The following is a 17,870-nucleotide window of genomic DNA, read 5'->3' as shown; positions in this document are numbered from 1 at the left end:
ACTTGGACCTAGAATCGAACCCCCAACCTTTCACTGAGCCACAGTTATCCCAAAGGAGGAGAGCTGAGAGGAACCGGGAGATGCATGTTTGGTGAAGACAGAAAAAAAAAAGAAACATATCAGCGTGTAAAGAGCGTGAGAGGAATAAAGGCAGAGAGGGACAGTGACATCAACAGAGGTTACACTGAAACCAAGGGGGCAAAAAAAAAAAAAAAACTCATTGAGGTTCAGAGGACGGATGGAGGAAAGGCAGTTTGATTCGGCTTACCCTATGGTGCGCCCTCTTTTGGTCAGACTGAGGCTATGGCTCTCATTGAGTATTATCAACCATCTGGTTTTGTTTCAGTAAAGATACAAGTGAAATGGTGAATTTCTTTTTATTTTCTGACTTGTTGATTTATTTAAAATGATTCACACAAATGAAATAACCAGGTTCAAATGTGTAAATGCCCCTTCTTCTGCCAACCCGGAATTAAAAGAAAAACATCTCGCATTCTTCTGTCAAATAGACGATCTTTGTTTACGATCTTTGGTTGCGATGCTCCGCTCAGAGCCTCCTGTTAGCTTCAGTGATGTGAGTTTAGCGAGCTGCTCCTCTCTGAACCCGCGGACCAACTTGATAAGGACAGACGAGGGGACCATGTATGTATAATGGTCTGCTTCTGAACTAATAACCAGCGTTGTGTCTTATTTTGTGATGTTTTTCGTGAAGCTGGTGACTGTTGGTGCTGTGTTGTTCATTGTTGCTAAGCTAACGCTGTCGGAAGCTGTGGTAAACAAAACGCGGAGAACAAGTGACAAATAACGTAAACAGCAGGCTGCCGGGCCGTTCACTTGACTATGAAATTAATTCTAAGAGACATATCGTTATCAGAGTCAGTCCAGCCTGGATACGTGATGTATTTCCTGAAAATATCAGTGTTTTACATGAGAATCAGCCGATAGCCTGTTAGCCGAAGGCTAAGGGGGAAGCGGTGCGTGCTGAGGCACAGAGCGCACACGTGAGTCTACTGACAGGTGAGTTAACCCCTCAGACCTCACAACTCAAGAGAATAAAGAGAAAATAAAGACAGGTTTGGATGTAGATGCTCCGCTGCTGGTTAAATCATTCAGTGTTATAGCATCTGGAGACATCTGACGATGAGGAAGAAAAACAATCAACAGCAGAGACAAAGACGGGGCAAATACAGCCCAAATCTTTTCTAGAGAGACATGTCACTTTTAAAAGTGGTCCAATCATAAGTCTGTGACCCAGTGTCCACCTTAGAGACGTTAAAGACTGCAGACAGCGTGGCCTCCATCTTCGGGACCTCTGCAGACTCCAGCATCATCAGACTTCATAAGACACGAGGGAAGAAGGAAACTCATCCATTTCATGAATTTATGTCTGGCACTTTGGCTTCGATAAATTAATAACCAGACTAACATTATGGGAAATGACTCAGTCTCATGGTTTCTCTCCTCCTTTGTTTCAGAGCTCACTCCTGTTGGATCATCGCCTCCTCTAAGTCAACCTGGAGGACATGAAAACTCAAATCAGTCCACAATCAGAGCCAAGTGTGCCGTCTCCCTCAGCCTGAAGTTTACATTTCAATCCCAGAGGTCTTCAGAGGAGGACAGAGACATGACCTCAGCATCAGTCTCTGGACTCGGTCATGGTTTTATCTGACTGTCAGGTAGAGTTGGGACCACGCTGCCTTTGGAGTTAGACCGTATGTGCCTGCGTCTCTTCCAGAACTGAAGGAGTGATCTGTGCTTTCTTTCAGTCTGAGGCTCAGCTGTTGTTCTGCTGTCACAGCATCTGTGCTGGCAGTTATGTGGACTGTTGGTCAGGATTTACAAAGAACTTATCGTCGATTTATGGTGACCAACAGAAAATTAGCAAGTTTATCCAGCAGGAGCTGACACCTGGAAATATACAGAAACTCTGCGGATTGTAAGAGGGGCTACCAGGAGGAACAGAAAGTCCATCACTTCAGGATTTCTTCTTGACTGTTAGCTCGTATCCTGCCTTTTGGTCTCTATCCAACCATATCTTCGGGAGGCGCCATGCCCACCAACCAGTCCTCCCCCTGGGGTGGAGGGAAGCTCCGGGCTGACTCAAACACGGATAGTTCCACCACTGCAGCCTCTCTGAGTGCTCACACCAAGACTGCCGCCGCCCCTAACGTGCCTTCAAGTCAGACTTCCCACGAGCTGTTCAGGAGGAAGGGTCATGCCAAAACTCTTCCCTGTCACGTTGCCTCATCTGCCTCCTCTCTGAGGCACACGCCAGTCGCTGAGTGGGGAAATGGAGATGGATGTAAAGCGAGCACCAAGAGCCAATTTGCCGCTGTGCCAGACCAGACGTCAGACCTGCCACGAAGACTGAACAGAACTCAAAACCCAGGCCAGGGACAAGGTGTGGAAGCTGGAAGCAGCCTCACAGGGACTAAAACCCCTTCTACCTGTCCTCTGATGGACTGTCAGAATGGGTTCCAGCTCCAGCTGACTGGTACCAAGCCCAAATCTGACTGGCTCCAAACCTGCCCACCTGTAAACAGATCAGGGATGAGCAGAGGTCTGGCTGCAAGAGCTGGAAGAGATGCGCAGTCTGAGTTTCTCCAGTTGGGTTATCATTCGGACTTGCCGATCAATAGACTGCCCCCCTCAAGCCAAACTCACACCCTGATGGTGAGTTGATTTAATTCTCATTTGCACCACTCTGTGTTGATGTCAGCTCTCCATGCCTCTGTCCGTACTTTGGCTCAGATACATGTCAAACTGATGGTGTTGTCCCTCACTGTGCGTCTGACCTCTCCTTGTTTTGTCTCCTCAGCCTGAAGCTGCAGACTGTTCACCATCAGTGCCTCCACCATGCCTTACTCTTAGTGAACACCAGGGGGCAGTGTTTAGAGAGAATTCCTCCAGCCTTGATCGCACAAAAGTACAAATAAGAAGCACAAGGAGACTCTATTCAGCTAAAGCAGCAACAAAATGCAGTCAGAGACTGAACAGTGGCACAAAAATGTCAAACAGCCCATTGGTGGTGCGAGGTGGACCTCCTCCACGGACTTCAACCACACTGGACTTCAACAGGAGGGCAGCAGAGAGTCGGCCAAGAAGCTCTCAGTCCACATGCAGAAGAAACAGCTCCCCAGCTGTCAGCCCCTGTCCCAAAGGCGTCATGCCAACTGTGCCCAGTGCCAGCATCAGTGCCAGTCAAGAGAAAGAGCCCAGCAGCACCCAGCAGCCCACGCTGATGGACCAGAGCTCAGGTACCCAGGGTTAGAGGTCAACTCAGGGTGAGAGAGCTGTTGGAGGCAAATTAAATTATCACCATGAACTCATTATTTCAGTGCTGATGCCAGCTGTGGGTAGAGTCTGTTTGAAGTTCAGTGTAAATGCCTCAGCTCAGCCCGGGTTCAAGATTCTGCAGATTCTGCAGCTCAAAGATTCTGCAAAGCAAAGTATCTACCTTATCAAAGAAAGCATGTGTTTTCCAGAAAACCAACTTTTTCCGTTGTGCTTCATCCATCTCTGAACGTATCCTCTGGATGTTTGACTTGTTTCTGTTTTAGACGTGGTCCCTGGTCCTGAAGGAGCCTTGGTGGGCTCTGTGACAAACCAGATCTCTGCAATCTACCTGACCAGACAGGGACAGCTCACCTCTGTGTCCCCTCCATCCCTGACAGGGAAGTGTGAAGGAGGAGGGACTCAGCTGTCTGGGTGAGGACAACACTTCGAGGTTTCCTCATCAGAAAGTGTGTATTTTACTGAGTGTGTGTCATGTCTGAACTCTTTCAGTCTGGAGTGTGTGATGCAGGTAGATGGGGTGGAGGAGGAGCTGCCTGATGAGCTGGAGAACGCCTGCAGCGACGATGGTGAGCTTCTCGAACAGACCTGTGAGATAACCTCTGATGCCAGCATCATTCTCTAAAAATCTGTTTATTTTGGTTCGAACACTGATGTTAGATTTCTCCTGATGTCTTCAGGTGATTCAGACTGCTCCTCCGTCACTGGAACCTCATCCACAGCCTCCATCGCTCTGGGCTCTGGGTGAGACCTTCTTTTAGTCTGTGTTTTAAGAAGAACAGACATTTGATGAATGACACCCATCAAAACGTTTAAATCTATCTTTACGAATCTATGAGCTCAAAGCATCCACTTACCTGAGCAGATTTACTGTAGAAACAGCCTGTAGATGGATTGAAAACACTGACTTAAGGGAAAACAACTGGTAGTTGGTTAAATCAGGTGGAAAGTGTTATTTGTCCTCTTAAAGACATCAGTAATGATGCTCAGAGGCGTTGTCCTCCTCCTGATGGTCCTAATAACGTCCCACTTTGAGATGTGGGTCTCTCCTCAGGACTCTGAGCCGACTGCCCCAGTTTTTTGTTGATTTCCTGAGCTGAAACAATGGATTTATCCATCAGATCCTGTGAACTCTGTCTTTCTCTCTTCTATTGTCCCTCTCTGTATTGTATGGGAGGCTGAAAGCAGCAGAGCGTGGTGGAAAGGTCCACTGTATTGTGCGTCACATTGTTGTGCTCTGTGATGTCCGAACAGTGGAACTCCCCACCAAAGACTGGTCCTGGTTCTTTGCTAAAACAGCCTGGATAGGGGCCACTATTGTCACCTTTTTTCCCTCAACCAGCTGATCTGTTTGTGTTCCTTCCTGAATGCTTGGGCTTCAGTATGTAAAGTATAATGCAGCTGCAGCGCGGAGTATACCTGACCGCGGTGGAGGCTTTTATTGAGGAGAAAGATTTAGAGGAGGATTATCTCATTTCTCGTCCCTTCATCTGTCTGCCCTCATTCATATATGACTGTAACGTGAGTCTCTTCCTTGATACTTCAGATGAAAATGATGTTGCTTCATTTTGTGTCTGATTCTGATGTGAAATCTAAGTCATGAGTGTTTGCTGACTTCAGGCTGTGCAGTGTGATTTAAAAACTGATGATGCCTCTGCTGTCAGTCAGTGTGAATAGTGGCTGACCACCCTGACTCTTTTTAATAGGATCAGTAGAATATGAAGTTTTATTAAACCGTTAGTCAAAGCTCTGATTTGGATTTGAACAGCTTATTTGAAGTTTCAGGGCTCTGTTTGTCCAGCTCTTCTCTTAACATTGACTGTCTGGTGTCAGCCTTGAGCAACAAACTGAGTCAGTTTATAAAACATGCTGCGGGTTTTACAGAGTGGGCTGAAGTTGTTTTCTTTTCTCACCTGAGATTAAGTGTTATGTACCTGTGCTGAGCGGCCTTCAGTGGTCCTAATGTGGATCCCTAATGAACCCATCATGAGCCTGTCTCTCTCTGTGCAGGGTGGAGGAGCCGATGTTGTTGGAGGCAGAAGATGACCGAGAGGAGAAACCAGCTTTGGTTCCCAGTTTGTTCCCCTTCGTGCCCCCGACTCTCTACTTTAGCACGGCCAGTGAAAAAGGTCAGGACGCAGCTAACCCAGAGTCCCGCAGGTGCCCTGACATCTTGATGTTTCTTTAACGGACATATATGACCTGTTCTGTGTTCTCTGCAGTGGAGCTGCTGCCTGCAGAACAAAGACGTCTGCTGAAATGGAAGATGAGCACCGTCACTCCAAACGTGGTCAAACACACCATCAGCAGGTCCCACTTTAAAGTCACCAAGAGTGAGTCAGCACAAGTCTGTGTTCACTTTCTAAACATGATTGGAAAAACAAACACGCTTCGTTCCATGTGCAGAAAACTCAGGGGCTTCAGCAAAGACATGTTTGTGATTTCACTTCTGGTACAACCTCAGGTGGTTCCCAGTCAAATAACATTTACTGGATTCAAAGACCTCCTGTGAACATTTAATACTAAACATTAAAACATGCCTGGATTTTCCTGTTGCTGCAGTTCACAGATAATATGACTGAAAGGTCATCAGGTTCAGGCTGATGTTTAGGAAACATGGGTGAAAACTTGGAGGCTGTTATGATTCAATACACCTCTGTGTTTCTGTCCCCCTGTAGAAAGCCACGACTGGCTGGGCTGCTGGGGACACCACATGAAGTCTCCTGGTTTTAAAGCTCTTGGAGGACACCAGAAGGTAAGACACTGAGACAGGCTTTTCATTTCAGCCTGTGCCTCCATCAAACTCTCCCCCGATCCCTGACCCTCTCTCTCTTTAATGTAATGCTTTATTCCTTACAGCTGAACCACTTCCCAGGAACGTTCCAGATAGGCAGAAAGGACCGGCTGTGGAGGAACTTGTCTAAGATGCAGCTTCGCTTTGGCAAACAGGAGTTCAGCTTCTTCCCCCGAACCTTCATCCTTCCTCAGGACATCAAGCTGCTGCGTAAAGCCTGGGAGGATGGCAGCTCCCGGCAGAAATGGATCATTAAACCGGTACATTCAGCAGATCGTCCTGTGTTAGAGGATTTGTAAGAGAAGCCTGGAGGCAAACAAGTTAGTTTAGAAAGTCTCCTCCAACTGTTCAACCCCTCTCATCTCTGTCACCAACAGCCTGCTTCAGCCAGAGGAATAGGGATCTCTGTCATCCACAAATGGAGCCAGATGCCCCGCAAGAGACCACTGCTGGTCCAGAAGTAAGAACCAAGAGTGACTGCTCAGCTTTTAGACTGTTTTACTGTTCCTCATACTAAATCTATGCTCATGCTTCCTCAGATATCTGCACAAGCCCTACCTCATCAGTGGAAACAAGTTCGACCTGAGGATCTACGTCTACGTGACGTCCTACGACCCGCTCAGGATCTACATCTTCACTGACGGACTGGTTCGGTTCGCCAGCTGCAAGTAAGAGAGCGTCACAGCCGCTGCATTAAAGATCAGGGCTTATACCTGTTCAGACATGAAGCCTTACTCTCAGAGTTGTTGACTGGCACCACATGAATATGTCTGATGATGATGATGAAGGTCTGATCTGACTGAGGCCTCGTGTGTTTTGTTGCTGGTCTCCAGGTATTCGTCTTCCATGAAGACTCTGAGTAACAAGTTCATGCACCTCACAAACTACAGCGTCAACAAGAAGAACTCTGAATACCAGACAAACAGCGACGACAAGGCCTGCCAGGGACACAAATGGTAAAACAGAGACGAGAAGGGAAAGAGTTAAACACAAGGGGAGAGGAGCAGTGGGGGGAAACCTGATCAACACACGTTATGATGTGTATTTCATTCAAATGTTTCTGCCCTGGACTCAGATTTCTCTCCCAACATGTTTGCAGGATTTGGACTCATACCACAGCTTTAATGAGTGTGTGTGTGTGTGTGTGTGTGTGTGTGTGTGTGTGTGTGTGTGTGTGTGTGTGTGTGTGTGTGTGTGTGTGTGTGTGTGTGTGTGTGTGTGTGTGTGTGTTTGTTTCCAGGGCTTTGAAGGCTCTGTGGCAGTATCTGGGCTCAAAGGGAGTCAACACCACCCTAATCTGGGAGAAGATTAAAGACATCGTGATCAAAACACTCATTGCGTAAGTTTTCCAGCTCGGCCTGTTTGAGGGAAATGTTGACGGCTGTGATCCTGTTTTTCCACATGTTGGACTTTTCCACAACAGCTGCTCGAACATTTTGTTTCATGTAATGAGACAATGTCTTCAGAACTGCCTCATGCTCCCTGTTTGTTTTTGTTCAGAATAATGCTGTGTGACAGATAGCTTTTGTAACTGTTTCAGAGCAGACCAACAGTCCTTTGGTCCATCAGCACACTTTGGTTTTAAAAAGTCATTACCTGTAAAGATTAGAGTGTCAATGAGTCGATCAGCTGATTCCATCCTCTCTCAGGTCAGAGCCATACGTCCACAGTCTGATGAAGATGCACCTCAAGACTCCATACAGCTGCCACGAACTGTTTGGCTTTGACATTATGCTGGATGAGAACCTCAAACCCTGGATTTTGGAGGTCAACATCTCACCGAGGTAACACACACACACACACACACACACACACACACACACACACACACACACACACACACACACACACACACACACACACACACACACACTCACACACACTCACACACACTCACTCACACTCACTCAGGTGTTAAAAACTAAATCTTTCTCTGTTTCTGTCTCAGTCTTCACTCCAACACAGCGCTGGATGTTTCCATCAAAGGTCAGATGATCAGAGATCTCCTGAACCTGGCCGGTTTCCGGATCCCAAACAAAGATGACGTGGTTGCCTCCTGCAGCAGTGCCTCCAGCTCCACCAGCAGGTAGGGAGGAGGAATAACACCCAACAGCCGGGACAAAACCCCCTGAGACTGGGATTAAAAGTGTTCCCAAATCATCAGAGCAATGTTCACTGATTCTCAGCTGAAAGTCACAGTTATATATTTAAACTAACACCAATCACTGTGTGTGTGTGTGTGTTTGAACAGTCTGTGTGGGGGTACCAAGGAGAGGACAAAGCCTGAGCTGTCTGCTGATGAGAAGGTGAAACGAGCCTTTTACCTCACACAGCGATTCCCTGATCAGGTGGGTAGGCTCATTTAAGGGCAGATCAGCTGAACTAGAGTTCCATGATTAATCAGTTTGGTTAGTCTAAAGTAGAAACTCTGAATCTGAATACTTAAACACACGTGATTGACCAAAGTGTAGGAAGTGAAAGTCAGAAACACCTCAGTTTATCCTCTAACACCTCCATCCATCAATTCGCCTCCTTCAGGACTTCCTGTCTTCCGTGTTGGACGTCCTGACTCCAGATGATGTGCGAGTGCTGGCAGAGAGTGAAGACGAGCTGAACCGTCTCGGAGAGTTTGAGCGAGTCTTTCCGTCTCCGTCGTCATCTCGCTACCTTCGCTTCTTCGAGTGTCCCAGATACTTTAACATCCTGCTGGACCAGTGGGAGCAGAAGTTCTGGAACAACAGGACCAAAGGTGAGTGAGTGAGTGAGTGAGTGAGTGAGTGAGTGAGTGAGTGAGTGAGTGTGTGTGTGTGTGTGTGTGTGTGTGTGTGTGTGTGTGTGTGTGTGTGTGTGTGTGTGTGTGTGTGTGATTGTGTGTGTGTGTGTGTGTGTGTGTGTGTGTGTGTGTGTGTGTGTGTGTGTGTGTGTGAAGGCTCATTTCCTTATTTTGATGAACAGAGAAAGCTAAAGAGCCCTGCAGCAATCTGAGATTAGATCAGATAATCTGGATTAAGAGGACTGTTCTATGTGCAGGTGTCAGTCTGCTGCGGACCCTCTGTCAGAAAGGAGTCCACCTGGGAACCAACGACCCGGCTCACATGGTGAGAACCTGCAGAGTGACTCAGTGAGGTGGTTTCACTTATTCATGTTATCTATCATTTAATCTTTGGCTCCTTCTCTCAGTGGTCCAAGTGCAGCTACATCTCCAGGTTTGGAGCCCACAGACCAGACCTCACCAGTCCATCCAGTTCAAGGTACAGACAGTCTGTGACCGTGGGTCAGTCAGGTTACTGTAGGTCGATAAATGCAGGGAGTGGAATGTTTGCTTGTAGAAATATCTGAAGACGTGTTAAAGGTGTCCCTGCTTCATGTTACATCAAAGTTTTTGGTTCCAGGGTGCTGGATCAGGATTTATTGAGACCAGTTCAGTGAACTGACCTGTTCCCTCTGGCTCTGCAGGGTTGTGGTCAGCCATCTTCAAGATGATGAAGGTTCGGATGGTGAGGTGGCTTCGGTCTCCAGTCTGCCAGTTTCACAGAGTCCTGGATCCAGCGTGACCAGTAGCGCCTGCACCAGCCCTCAGCCCAGCCTCACCCAGAGCCTGCTGCCCCAGCAGTTCGCCTCGCTCTGAGACCTGGAGTGCAAAAGAAGTTCAGATGTCAGAACTCAAACCCCGTTTTTAATCTCCTGAGCCGTGTTGAAGGCTCGCCGGAAGCTAAAAGTCACGTCTCTTAAAATCAGTCTTTAAAAAGTGTGTTGGAGGAGGGGCTTTGGGCTGAAGCAGAAACAGGGGTATTCTCACACACACAGGTACTCTGTTTTCCTGCTTAAGGGTCAAAAATCCATACAGTGGTCCTGTAACAGCGACTTAAGTCTTGAGCAATCCTCCAACACTGCAAAACCAGTAAAATCCAGCACATAAAGATCTGTCAGTGTTTCCTTACATTTCATATTTGACCTCTTTAACCAGGCTGAAGGTCAGCTCTGTGCTGACACTGAGCCGCCGGTCGTTTGAATCAACCACAGCAAAGCCTGACTGTTATACCTTTGAATCTAAGAACAGGAGAGACATGAGTCAGTCTGTCTGATGGAGTGATGAGTGAAACCTTCATCCCTCTAACATCATTAGCTTTCATCCATCATTAGCATGCCTGGTAATGCAGGTGGCTCCATGGCAGGATAAAACTCCTGCTCAATTCACAGAAACAAACAAATTTAACAGAATGGACCGACAGCTGAGCCTCCCTCACACTGTGATGGCTTTCATGCCTTTACCATGAGTCTACCTTGAGTAATGGTGTGATGAGAAGGATGAAACAGGGAGGGAGAGTTTGAGGAGAGCTGCAGGAAAGTCCAGACTGCTGATGGTTTGAGATGTCTGCAGATTGTTTGTTAATATTATTTTTTTAATTTCTGGTGTGTTGGGAATGTTGGAGAACCTCATGATAATGAATACTAACAGTATGATGTTTCTTACAATGTGTTAAAGGTACTTGAAGATAACTTTAATGAATGGGTCTGTTGATGCATGCAGGGAGGAAACCAAAGGTGTGTTATATAAAGGGTGTTAATGATGCTACCACAGAGTGTTTAACCTGTTATAGGGAGAGTTGAGTTTATAAAGGGTCATCATTTCTTTATACCAGCCTGGGGTGATGGAGTTTGTGGCTTTGTCAGAATTGAACTCAGCATATTGACCAAGCTGTAGAAGCTAAGAGAGCCTGGAAACGGGACTTAAAGATGCACACAATAATCTGAGAGGTTATCACCTGACTTTGGACTTCAGTGTTTGCTGTTGAAGAAGAGGAGGTTTATGGTTTATGGTTGAAAAACTTTAAAACTGTGTCAGATTTAAAACAAATATTTACTGTCAAATCTGAAGCTTGGGTTGACTTCCTCTCAAAGCTGGTGTCTTTCATATTAACCTGAGGTGGAGCCGCTATGAGGGTCAGAGGTGAAGCTGCTACATGAAAACAGAGGTCATGCTTTAGGTGCATGTGGATGGTTTTTAGCCATCATGGAGATGGTTAGAAACATGATTCACACACTGCTGGAGCACATAAACAGATTTCTAGCTGCTATTGCAGCTGAAAAGCTGTCTGCTGCCTCAAGGAGCACCCTGTTACTGAAACACGTTTCAAAGTGTTCATAGCACCAACGTTAGTCGTGTGACCCAAGAGTCACACCTCGCTCTGTAGCCGATGTCCTCCTTGCAGCTGCTCCCCTGTCATGTTTGTTTGCTGCTGTTTAGAGTTGAGATACGATGTTAGAAATATAACACTCAGTTTGAAGCTGTTTAACACAGTGATGTTTGAAAGGAGTGAATTGATTGTGTTTTACTAACTTGAAAATTGTCATGTCCATGTTTAAAGGGCTGTACGAGATGCTCAGGATGACCATTTCAAAATAAAAGATATTTGTGCTACAAGTCTGTTTATCGGCTGATTCAAAACTACAACTTTTAATAACAATGATTGGTTTTTCATGTTTGTTCACCGAAGAGGCAAAGCAGATTTTACACATCATTGTTTTATATGTTTTAACTAAGTGTTGAGTAAAGTTAAATAGAATTTGGTAAATGTTGTTTTATTTTTTAAAGCATTGTAGAGATTTCTAAGTGTTACAGCTCAACTGGTGTTTGACATAACGCCTCCAGACCCTGATAGACTCAGATAGACCCAACACGCTGCATCCAGGCTGAGGAATGTTAAATGTGTGTCAGGACTCTCCAAGCAGTTGTAAACTATTAATATCTGAGCCCCAGCAGCTGTCAAAGGCGCGTTTGGAAACGTGTCTAATGGTTTAATTAGAAAGGAGGAGAGGAAAAACCTTCAGCTAAACACAAGAGAAACTTCTTAAACAGACTTCCTGAAGAGCTGCGAGGTGTGACGTGCGCAGGGTTCAGGTTCAAATGAAGTCTTGGATCTGATGCAGGAACTCATCGCTCCCTCTGAGGCTCTGAGTTTGCATGAAACCTCTGTTTTCTCTCCGACTTCATGTAAACTCTGTTGAAGCAGGGACGGTCCTGTACTGTCGTTCAGTGAGTCTATGAATAGCGCCACATACCCCTGAAACTTGAACTTGTCCCTCAGAGGCTGTAGTGGAGTCTTAAAGCTGCACACTAACCCTGACTTCTCATTTTCTTGGATGCTCACCTTTTACACCTGTTTTCTTCTTTGCAGGATGTGCCACCTTGTTCCTTACTGCATGTCCAGTCCATGCTGAACCTGGACCTGACAGGATATGCTGCCCCACAGGCATTAATTCATCCTAGTCCAGTCAGATCTCCAGCCTGATGCATCCAGAGGTGGTGGTCCATTTGGATGAATGTTTTTCCCCTGACAGGTTTTGCTACCTGATAACTGCACAGATTGAGATAAAGACCCTTTTGATGGTCAGAATTTCTCTGAAAGAAAGAAACATTATGACTGAAACCATAATCTCAGAGGTATCTTCCAGATTGATGCACATTTTCTCCCTGTCAGAATCACAAACTGAACACTAACGTTTAAGGTCTCTGTCTCAGAAAGATCAAGGTGTTTCTGAAGCCCTAACAAACATCAAAACGCTGCTGAAGCAAACAGGAATTCAAACACAGACGTGCAGAGAGGGCTTCGAGTTGGAAAGGTGTTGTTGGGTATCTGTTTCCTAAGCACAGTTGTTCATTGTTTGTGTCACACTGAAAAACATTTCATACCTACTTGGTCCATGGCCAGCTGTTCTAAAAGCAGGCGGCAGGCAGGGCGGGCAGCCAGGTCTGCTTACAGAAGTCATTGGTAACAAAAGTGTTCTTCTTCTGCAGGCGATATTTACATCCTGCATGAGGGAGCGAAGCCACTGTTCAGCATGATTACCTACAGAGCAGACAAACGCTCTATGACCCATGGTTTTCACACACAGAGCATCACTTTCAGGATCTACGTCTTTAACTTCTGTCAGGCTGAGACTTTAGAAACAGACCGTCAGTGCAGCTCAGGGCTGTGAAGATGAGGTGTCTGACCTCCTCCTGAACATGAAGCCACATACTGTCTTACTGTCTGCATTTATCCCCCTCAGCTTCCTGTGTGCTACACGCCCCTCCCCGTGTGTGTGCCTCTCTCTCTCTGAATGCCACAGGCCTCTCACCCCTCAGTCCAGATTTAGACCTCAGTCTTTCCCAGACATTCAGACCCAGCTGGCTGAAGTCTGAGGCACAGACTTCCTCCTCTCTGTTCCTTTGTTTCTACCTCCTTCCTCTCTCCTTTCTCCCTGTCCGTCCTCTCCTCTTCCTCGCCATGCCTGGCCTCTTTCATCATTTCTTTATCTGACTCAGAAGTGGAGGCTGCCAGATGTCTGAGCTGGACACCGTGTGGAGGCTCGGGGTCCAGAGTTTCGTCAGCCTGTCTGGTTTTAGAGAGGCAGACCTCCTGCTCCTCTTCCTCAGCCATGGAGCCCCTTGCGGAGGTAAGACTCCTCTTTCTCCTCTTCCTCCTCCGTCTGGTCTGCTCACCTCTGCTCAGTGTCTGTCTTGGGGACTGAAACTTGTGTCGGTGTGTCAGTGTGTGTCTGGACGTGACTTTGAAACTGAGAAGCTGAGAAGATAAAAACAGTTTGGCTTCTTTTACCAGCAGCTCTCTGAGCCAAGCTCTCCTCTTCCTCAGGCGTTTGGTTTGTTTCTGCGTTGTGTCTGTTCAGTTTTTAATCTGAAGCCTAATCTGAAGCTGCGTTTGTGTTTACATGAAGAGGCTCCAAATCTAATCTGACCTGCAGCTAAGGAGCGATGTATAGTGCCTGTGTGAGGTCAAAGGTCAGGCCGGCTGTTGCTATGCTTTCAGCACTGTTTGTCTCTTCTCAAAGGAATCAGAAAAATGGAGTGTGTCTGTTCTACAAGGGAATAACACACACTCTCTCAGCTCCACAGATGGAGGAACAGTCTCTGCTCTGATACCAAATGTGGATCGTACACTAATAAATCAATCCACAGGGACACATACTTACAACATGTTTCCATGCATGAGCTGCTGCTCCCACGGCTGTGGATATTTAAAGATGGAGCAGAAGATCAGACAGTGACCAAGTCAGAGGATCATGGAGTCCCAGGTCTACGCTGCAAAAAACTGAAATCTTATCAAGTGTTTGTCTTATTTTCAGTAAGAATTATCTTATACTTGATATGAGCCACATTCAACTGTTCAGACCTGAAAAATGTCTTCTTTCAAGTTATTAAGAGACAAAAATGAGGTCTGAGTTGCTTCTAACATGTAAAATAAATCCGCCGCTGCTTAAAAATTTGCTTGAAATTCAGTACAAGTCACTTTTCTCTTGTTCCATTGGCAGATTTTTTTTACTTTTCCAAGTAATTCAGACCTCATTTTTGTCTTTAAATACCTGGAAACAAGAAATTTTCTGGACTAGTCAGGTCAGTGTGGCTCAAATTAGGTCTAAAAAGGCATTGTCCACTGAAAATATGACAAAAACACTTCATAGGATTTCAGTTTTTTGTAGTGTAAAGCCGAACTTTTAGTTTGGGTGCTGATGATCTTTCTCACCCAGGTCCCTATGTTTGAGATGGAGGCTGAGGATGAAGAGGAGGATGTTGTCAGAGGTAAAGAGCTTCTGCTGTTCATCCTGGTTGTTGTTTAAACCACTGACATGATGTAACACCACTGTCACATCACCAGGTGAATCTGTTTGTCTGCAGGTAGCTGTAAATACTCAGCACACGTCCATGCCTCTCCATCCATGGGCGACCCTGACGTCTTCATCTACATGAACTTCATGAAGAGTCACTGCTGCTACGACGCCATCCCCACCAGCTCCAAACTGGTCATCTTTGACACAACGCTGCAGGTTTGGAGCATGCCATCCTCTCCTCACACCAGTCCACAGCTCAGCTCCCCAGAGGCATACCTCTCTTTGCTCAGGCTTTAGATCAGAGAGGAGAAACCTCAGGAGGTCATTTCAAAAAGTTCAATCTGTTTGATCTGTGCCGTGCTCGGCCCTGTGGTACTTTACTCAGTGAACACCATGGAGGTTAACCATCAACTGACATTTTACATGTTGAGCTACAACCACAGCATCCATGAGAAAAACTGTTTCATTCGTTTGTTTTAGTTTCCAAGCCAAGGGTGTGACTGTTGGACATGGAATATCGTTAGTGTTTTCTCCACAGCCTGAGGGTTAGCTCAGGATCTGCTCCATCATCACACACACAGTGAGACAGTACATCTGAACCAACAGATGAAATGTGTTGATGCATCACAGACACCATGAGAAACAGAATCAGTGGCTGTGCTGAAGAGGATGAACAGAGGACCAGCAGATCTGACAGATCTGCTCTGCGTCCCTGAGCTGCCCTCAGCGTCTCTCTCTGTCCTCAGGTGAAGAAGGCTTTCTTTGCTCTGGTGGCCAACGGTGTGAGGGCAGCTCCTCTGTGGGACAGCAAGCTCAAGTGTTTCGTAGGTGAGCTGTACACTCACACACACACACACACACACACACAGGGGAGGTGCTGGCCACAGAGACGGCCAGAGAGCGTGCTCGGTGTCTTAGGTTGGAGATGTGGAGCTGAGCTCAGTCAGGTGTGAAAAACAGCGTCATGCTCTCTGCTCTCAGTGTTTTAAAGTCCTTTCCTTCAGACACAGGCTCAGCTATTTTTTCTTTAGAGGATTAAAAGTTTGAAAACTGAGATCCCTCCTCATGGAGCCGTGACCCTGCAGAGCCTCATCCTCAGTCTTGGTGGGGTTGGTTAGAAACAATTAGATCGTCTTTAGACTCTGAGCAGACTTTACACCATCCTGATGACAGCAGCCCCTCACCGCTGCTCGACCTACATCCTCTCATCTTCCTGACGGTTTGAGGCTCCAGGCCCAGGCTTCAGGTTTCTGTGCTTAGCTGGCCTCAAATGCTGACCCGGTGCCTGCTGGCCTTTAAAGGGAAGAGGGTCAACAACAAGACATTTAGTGACATTCAGACTCTGTCACCTTGCTGCACACAGTGCTGATCATCGTTACACTCCCAGCATGTCCCTGGGTGTCAACTTTCTGTTAGTAACTGAAACCATGTCGACTTTGAACGTGTCAGGGGGTTACTGGTCCTGTAGATTAGAGACAGACTCAGACAGAGGGCTGAGGATGAACTGATGAACTCTAGCTGTGTTATACAATACATGATGAATAGGAGAGGGCTGATGGGTTTCTGAGAGATTCCGATCTACAGCTTCATCATCATCAGACCCAGCTGTGTGTTAAAGGAGCCCTGCAGAAATGTTGATCCTACACATCTCAGGATAAATATGTGCTGTTTGATTCTTTGTTCCTGCTTTTCATCAGCCATTTTTAAAATGTGTGTGTGTGTGTGTGTGTGTGTGTGTGTGTGTGTGTGTAGGTATGCTGACCATCACAGACTTCATAAACATTCTCCATCGTTATTACAAGTCTCCTCTGGTGAGCTGCTGAATCTGATAAATCCATCTGTAGTAATCCTCCATTTTTCAAAGAATCACACTGTATCTTTGTCTGAGACGAGTGTGTGTGTGTGTGTTTGTGTGTGTGTTGGGGGTCTGCAGGTTCAAATCTACGAGCTGGAAGAACACAAGATCGAGACGTGGAGAGGTAACTATGATCCAGCAGTGTGTGATAAATGAAGGTCTTTGTGGTGCAGGTTGTGGTTGTTAAAGGTGTGTTTGTGTCTCTGAGCAGGGATCTATCTGCAGTACTCTGTCAACAGGCTGATCAGCATCACACCTGAGTCCAGGTAACCTGAAAGCAGAGCCGCAGATGTACCTGATGAGCAGACAGTCTTCTCTGTAGTGACTTTTCTCACCTCCTCAGTCTGTTTGAAGCCATCTACTCCTTACTGAAGAATAAGATCCACCGGCTGCCCGTCATCGACCCAGCCTCAGGAAACGTGCTCCACATCCTCACTCACAAACGCATCTTAAAGTTCCTCCACATCTTCGTAAGACCCCTCCCCTCTCCAACACTTTGACCTTTGACCTTTCTGTGCTCTCAGAGAATCTGAATGTCAGATACAGACAGTGAAGTCCTGTTCCACTCGCAGGGCTCAATGATCCCTAAACCTCGCTTTCTTCAGAAGAGGATGAATGAAGTGGGGATCGGGACCTTCAGAGAGATCGCTACAGTCCAGGAATCAGCCTCTGTCTACGATGCTCTGACCGTCTTTGTGGAAAGGAGAGTTTCTGCTCTGCCTGTAGTCAACAAGCAAGGTGTCCACGTCAGTCAACTAACGATGCTAATAACCATGATAATCAGCATGGTAAGAACGTCCTGTTCATTCTGTTTCTTCACTTCCCGGTGTTTCCTCTGTAGGTAAAGTGGTCGCCCTGTACTCCAGGTTTGACGTCATTGTAAGTCATCATTCAGTGTCTTCAGTCACATGCAGATAAAAAAACAAAATTCGGGTCAAATCAACCCCTGCTGTTCTTTTTTGATGACTTTAATATTCATTCCTCTTCTTCTCGTTGGTATTCTGTGTCCATCCCTCAGAATCTGGCCGCTCAGAAAAACTACAACAACCTGAACATGACGATGCGTGAAGCCATCGAGTCCAGAGCGTGCTGCGTGGAGGGAGTCCTAAAGTGTTACCCTCATGAGACACTGGAAACCGTCATCGACCGCATCGCCAAGGCTGAGGTGTGGAACATGATACGTGGCTCTGTCAGACTAACACACACACACACACACACACGCACACACACACGTGCGACGATTGGCTGCTGAGGCTGCTCTGTTTCCTCCATCAGGTGCATCGTCTGGTGCTGGTGGACGGGAGTGATGTGGTCAGA

The 17,870-nt window shown here is 46.6% G+C and overlaps 2 protein-coding genes across 4 annotated transcripts in view; both read left to right on the top strand.

The window, feature by feature from the left end:
• Nucleotides 1–520: 520 nt before the first annotated feature.
• ttll4 (tubulin tyrosine ligase-like family, member 4) lies at nt 521–10,731 on the top strand. Of its 2 annotated transcripts, XM_074695123.1 has the most exons (22): nt 521–642; nt 1,476–1,676; nt 1,767–2,673; nt 2,819–3,257; nt 3,561–3,708; nt 3,787–3,884; nt 3,975–4,038; nt 5,305–5,423; nt 5,517–5,627; nt 5,973–6,049; nt 6,154–6,348; nt 6,466–6,548; nt 6,628–6,756; nt 6,922–7,044; nt 7,329–7,427; nt 7,738–7,872; nt 8,037–8,174; nt 8,340–8,436; nt 8,627–8,837; nt 9,119–9,186; nt 9,269–9,339; nt 9,545–10,731. In XM_074695123.1, exons 3-22 carry the CDS (start codon nt 2,050–2,052, stop codon nt 9,714–9,716), a joined length of 3,201 nt encoding a protein of 1,066 aa, XP_074551224.1. In that variant the 5' UTR covers nt 521–642; nt 1,476–1,676; nt 1,767–2,049; the 3' UTR covers nt 9,717–10,731. The 2 variants fall into 2 exon arrangements, with proteins under 2 accessions (XP_074551224.1, XP_074551226.1); XM_074695125.1 differs by having other exon boundaries at nt 1,476–2,673; nt 3,787–3,863.
• Nucleotides 10,732–10,863: 132 nt separating this feature from the next.
• Nucleotides 10,864–17,870, top strand: part of prkag3b (protein kinase, AMP-activated, gamma 3b non-catalytic subunit) — an 8,991-nt gene continuing 1,984 nt past the window's right edge. For both annotated transcript variants that reach the window (XR_012599909.1, XM_074695131.1), the window contains exons 1-12: nt 10,864–13,528; nt 14,618–14,669; nt 14,766–14,914; nt 15,445–15,526; nt 16,451–16,509; nt 16,632–16,677; nt 16,765–16,819; nt 16,897–17,023; nt 17,126–17,291; nt 17,395–17,432; nt 17,572–17,718; nt 17,829–17,870. The exon at nt 17,829–17,870 is cut by the window's right edge. Coding sequence is in view for 1 of the 2 variants with exons in the window: in XM_074695131.1 (XP_074551232.1) it covers nt 13,511–13,528; nt 14,618–14,669; nt 14,766–14,914; nt 15,445–15,526; nt 16,451–16,509; nt 16,632–16,677; nt 16,765–16,819; nt 16,897–17,023; nt 17,126–17,291; nt 17,395–17,432; nt 17,572–17,718; nt 17,829–17,870 (981 nt within the window). In the remaining variant the exon portion in view is untranslated. The remainder of the gene's footprint in view (nt 13,529–14,617; nt 14,670–14,765; nt 14,915–15,444; nt 15,527–16,450; nt 16,510–16,631; nt 16,678–16,764; nt 16,820–16,896; nt 17,024–17,125; nt 17,292–17,394; nt 17,433–17,571; nt 17,719–17,828) is intronic.

This window comes from Halichoeres trimaculatus, unplaced genomic scaffold (genome assembly GCF_033239565.1).
Source record: "Halichoeres trimaculatus isolate MK-OKI-2021-1 unplaced genomic scaffold, fHalTri1.1 fHalTri1_scaffold_19, whole genome shotgun sequence".
NCBI lineage: Eukaryota > Metazoa > Chordata > Actinopteri > Labriformes > Labridae > Halichoeres > Halichoeres trimaculatus.
Note: the sequence above shows the minus strand (reverse complement) of the source record. Positions and strands in the feature narration are given on the sequence as shown.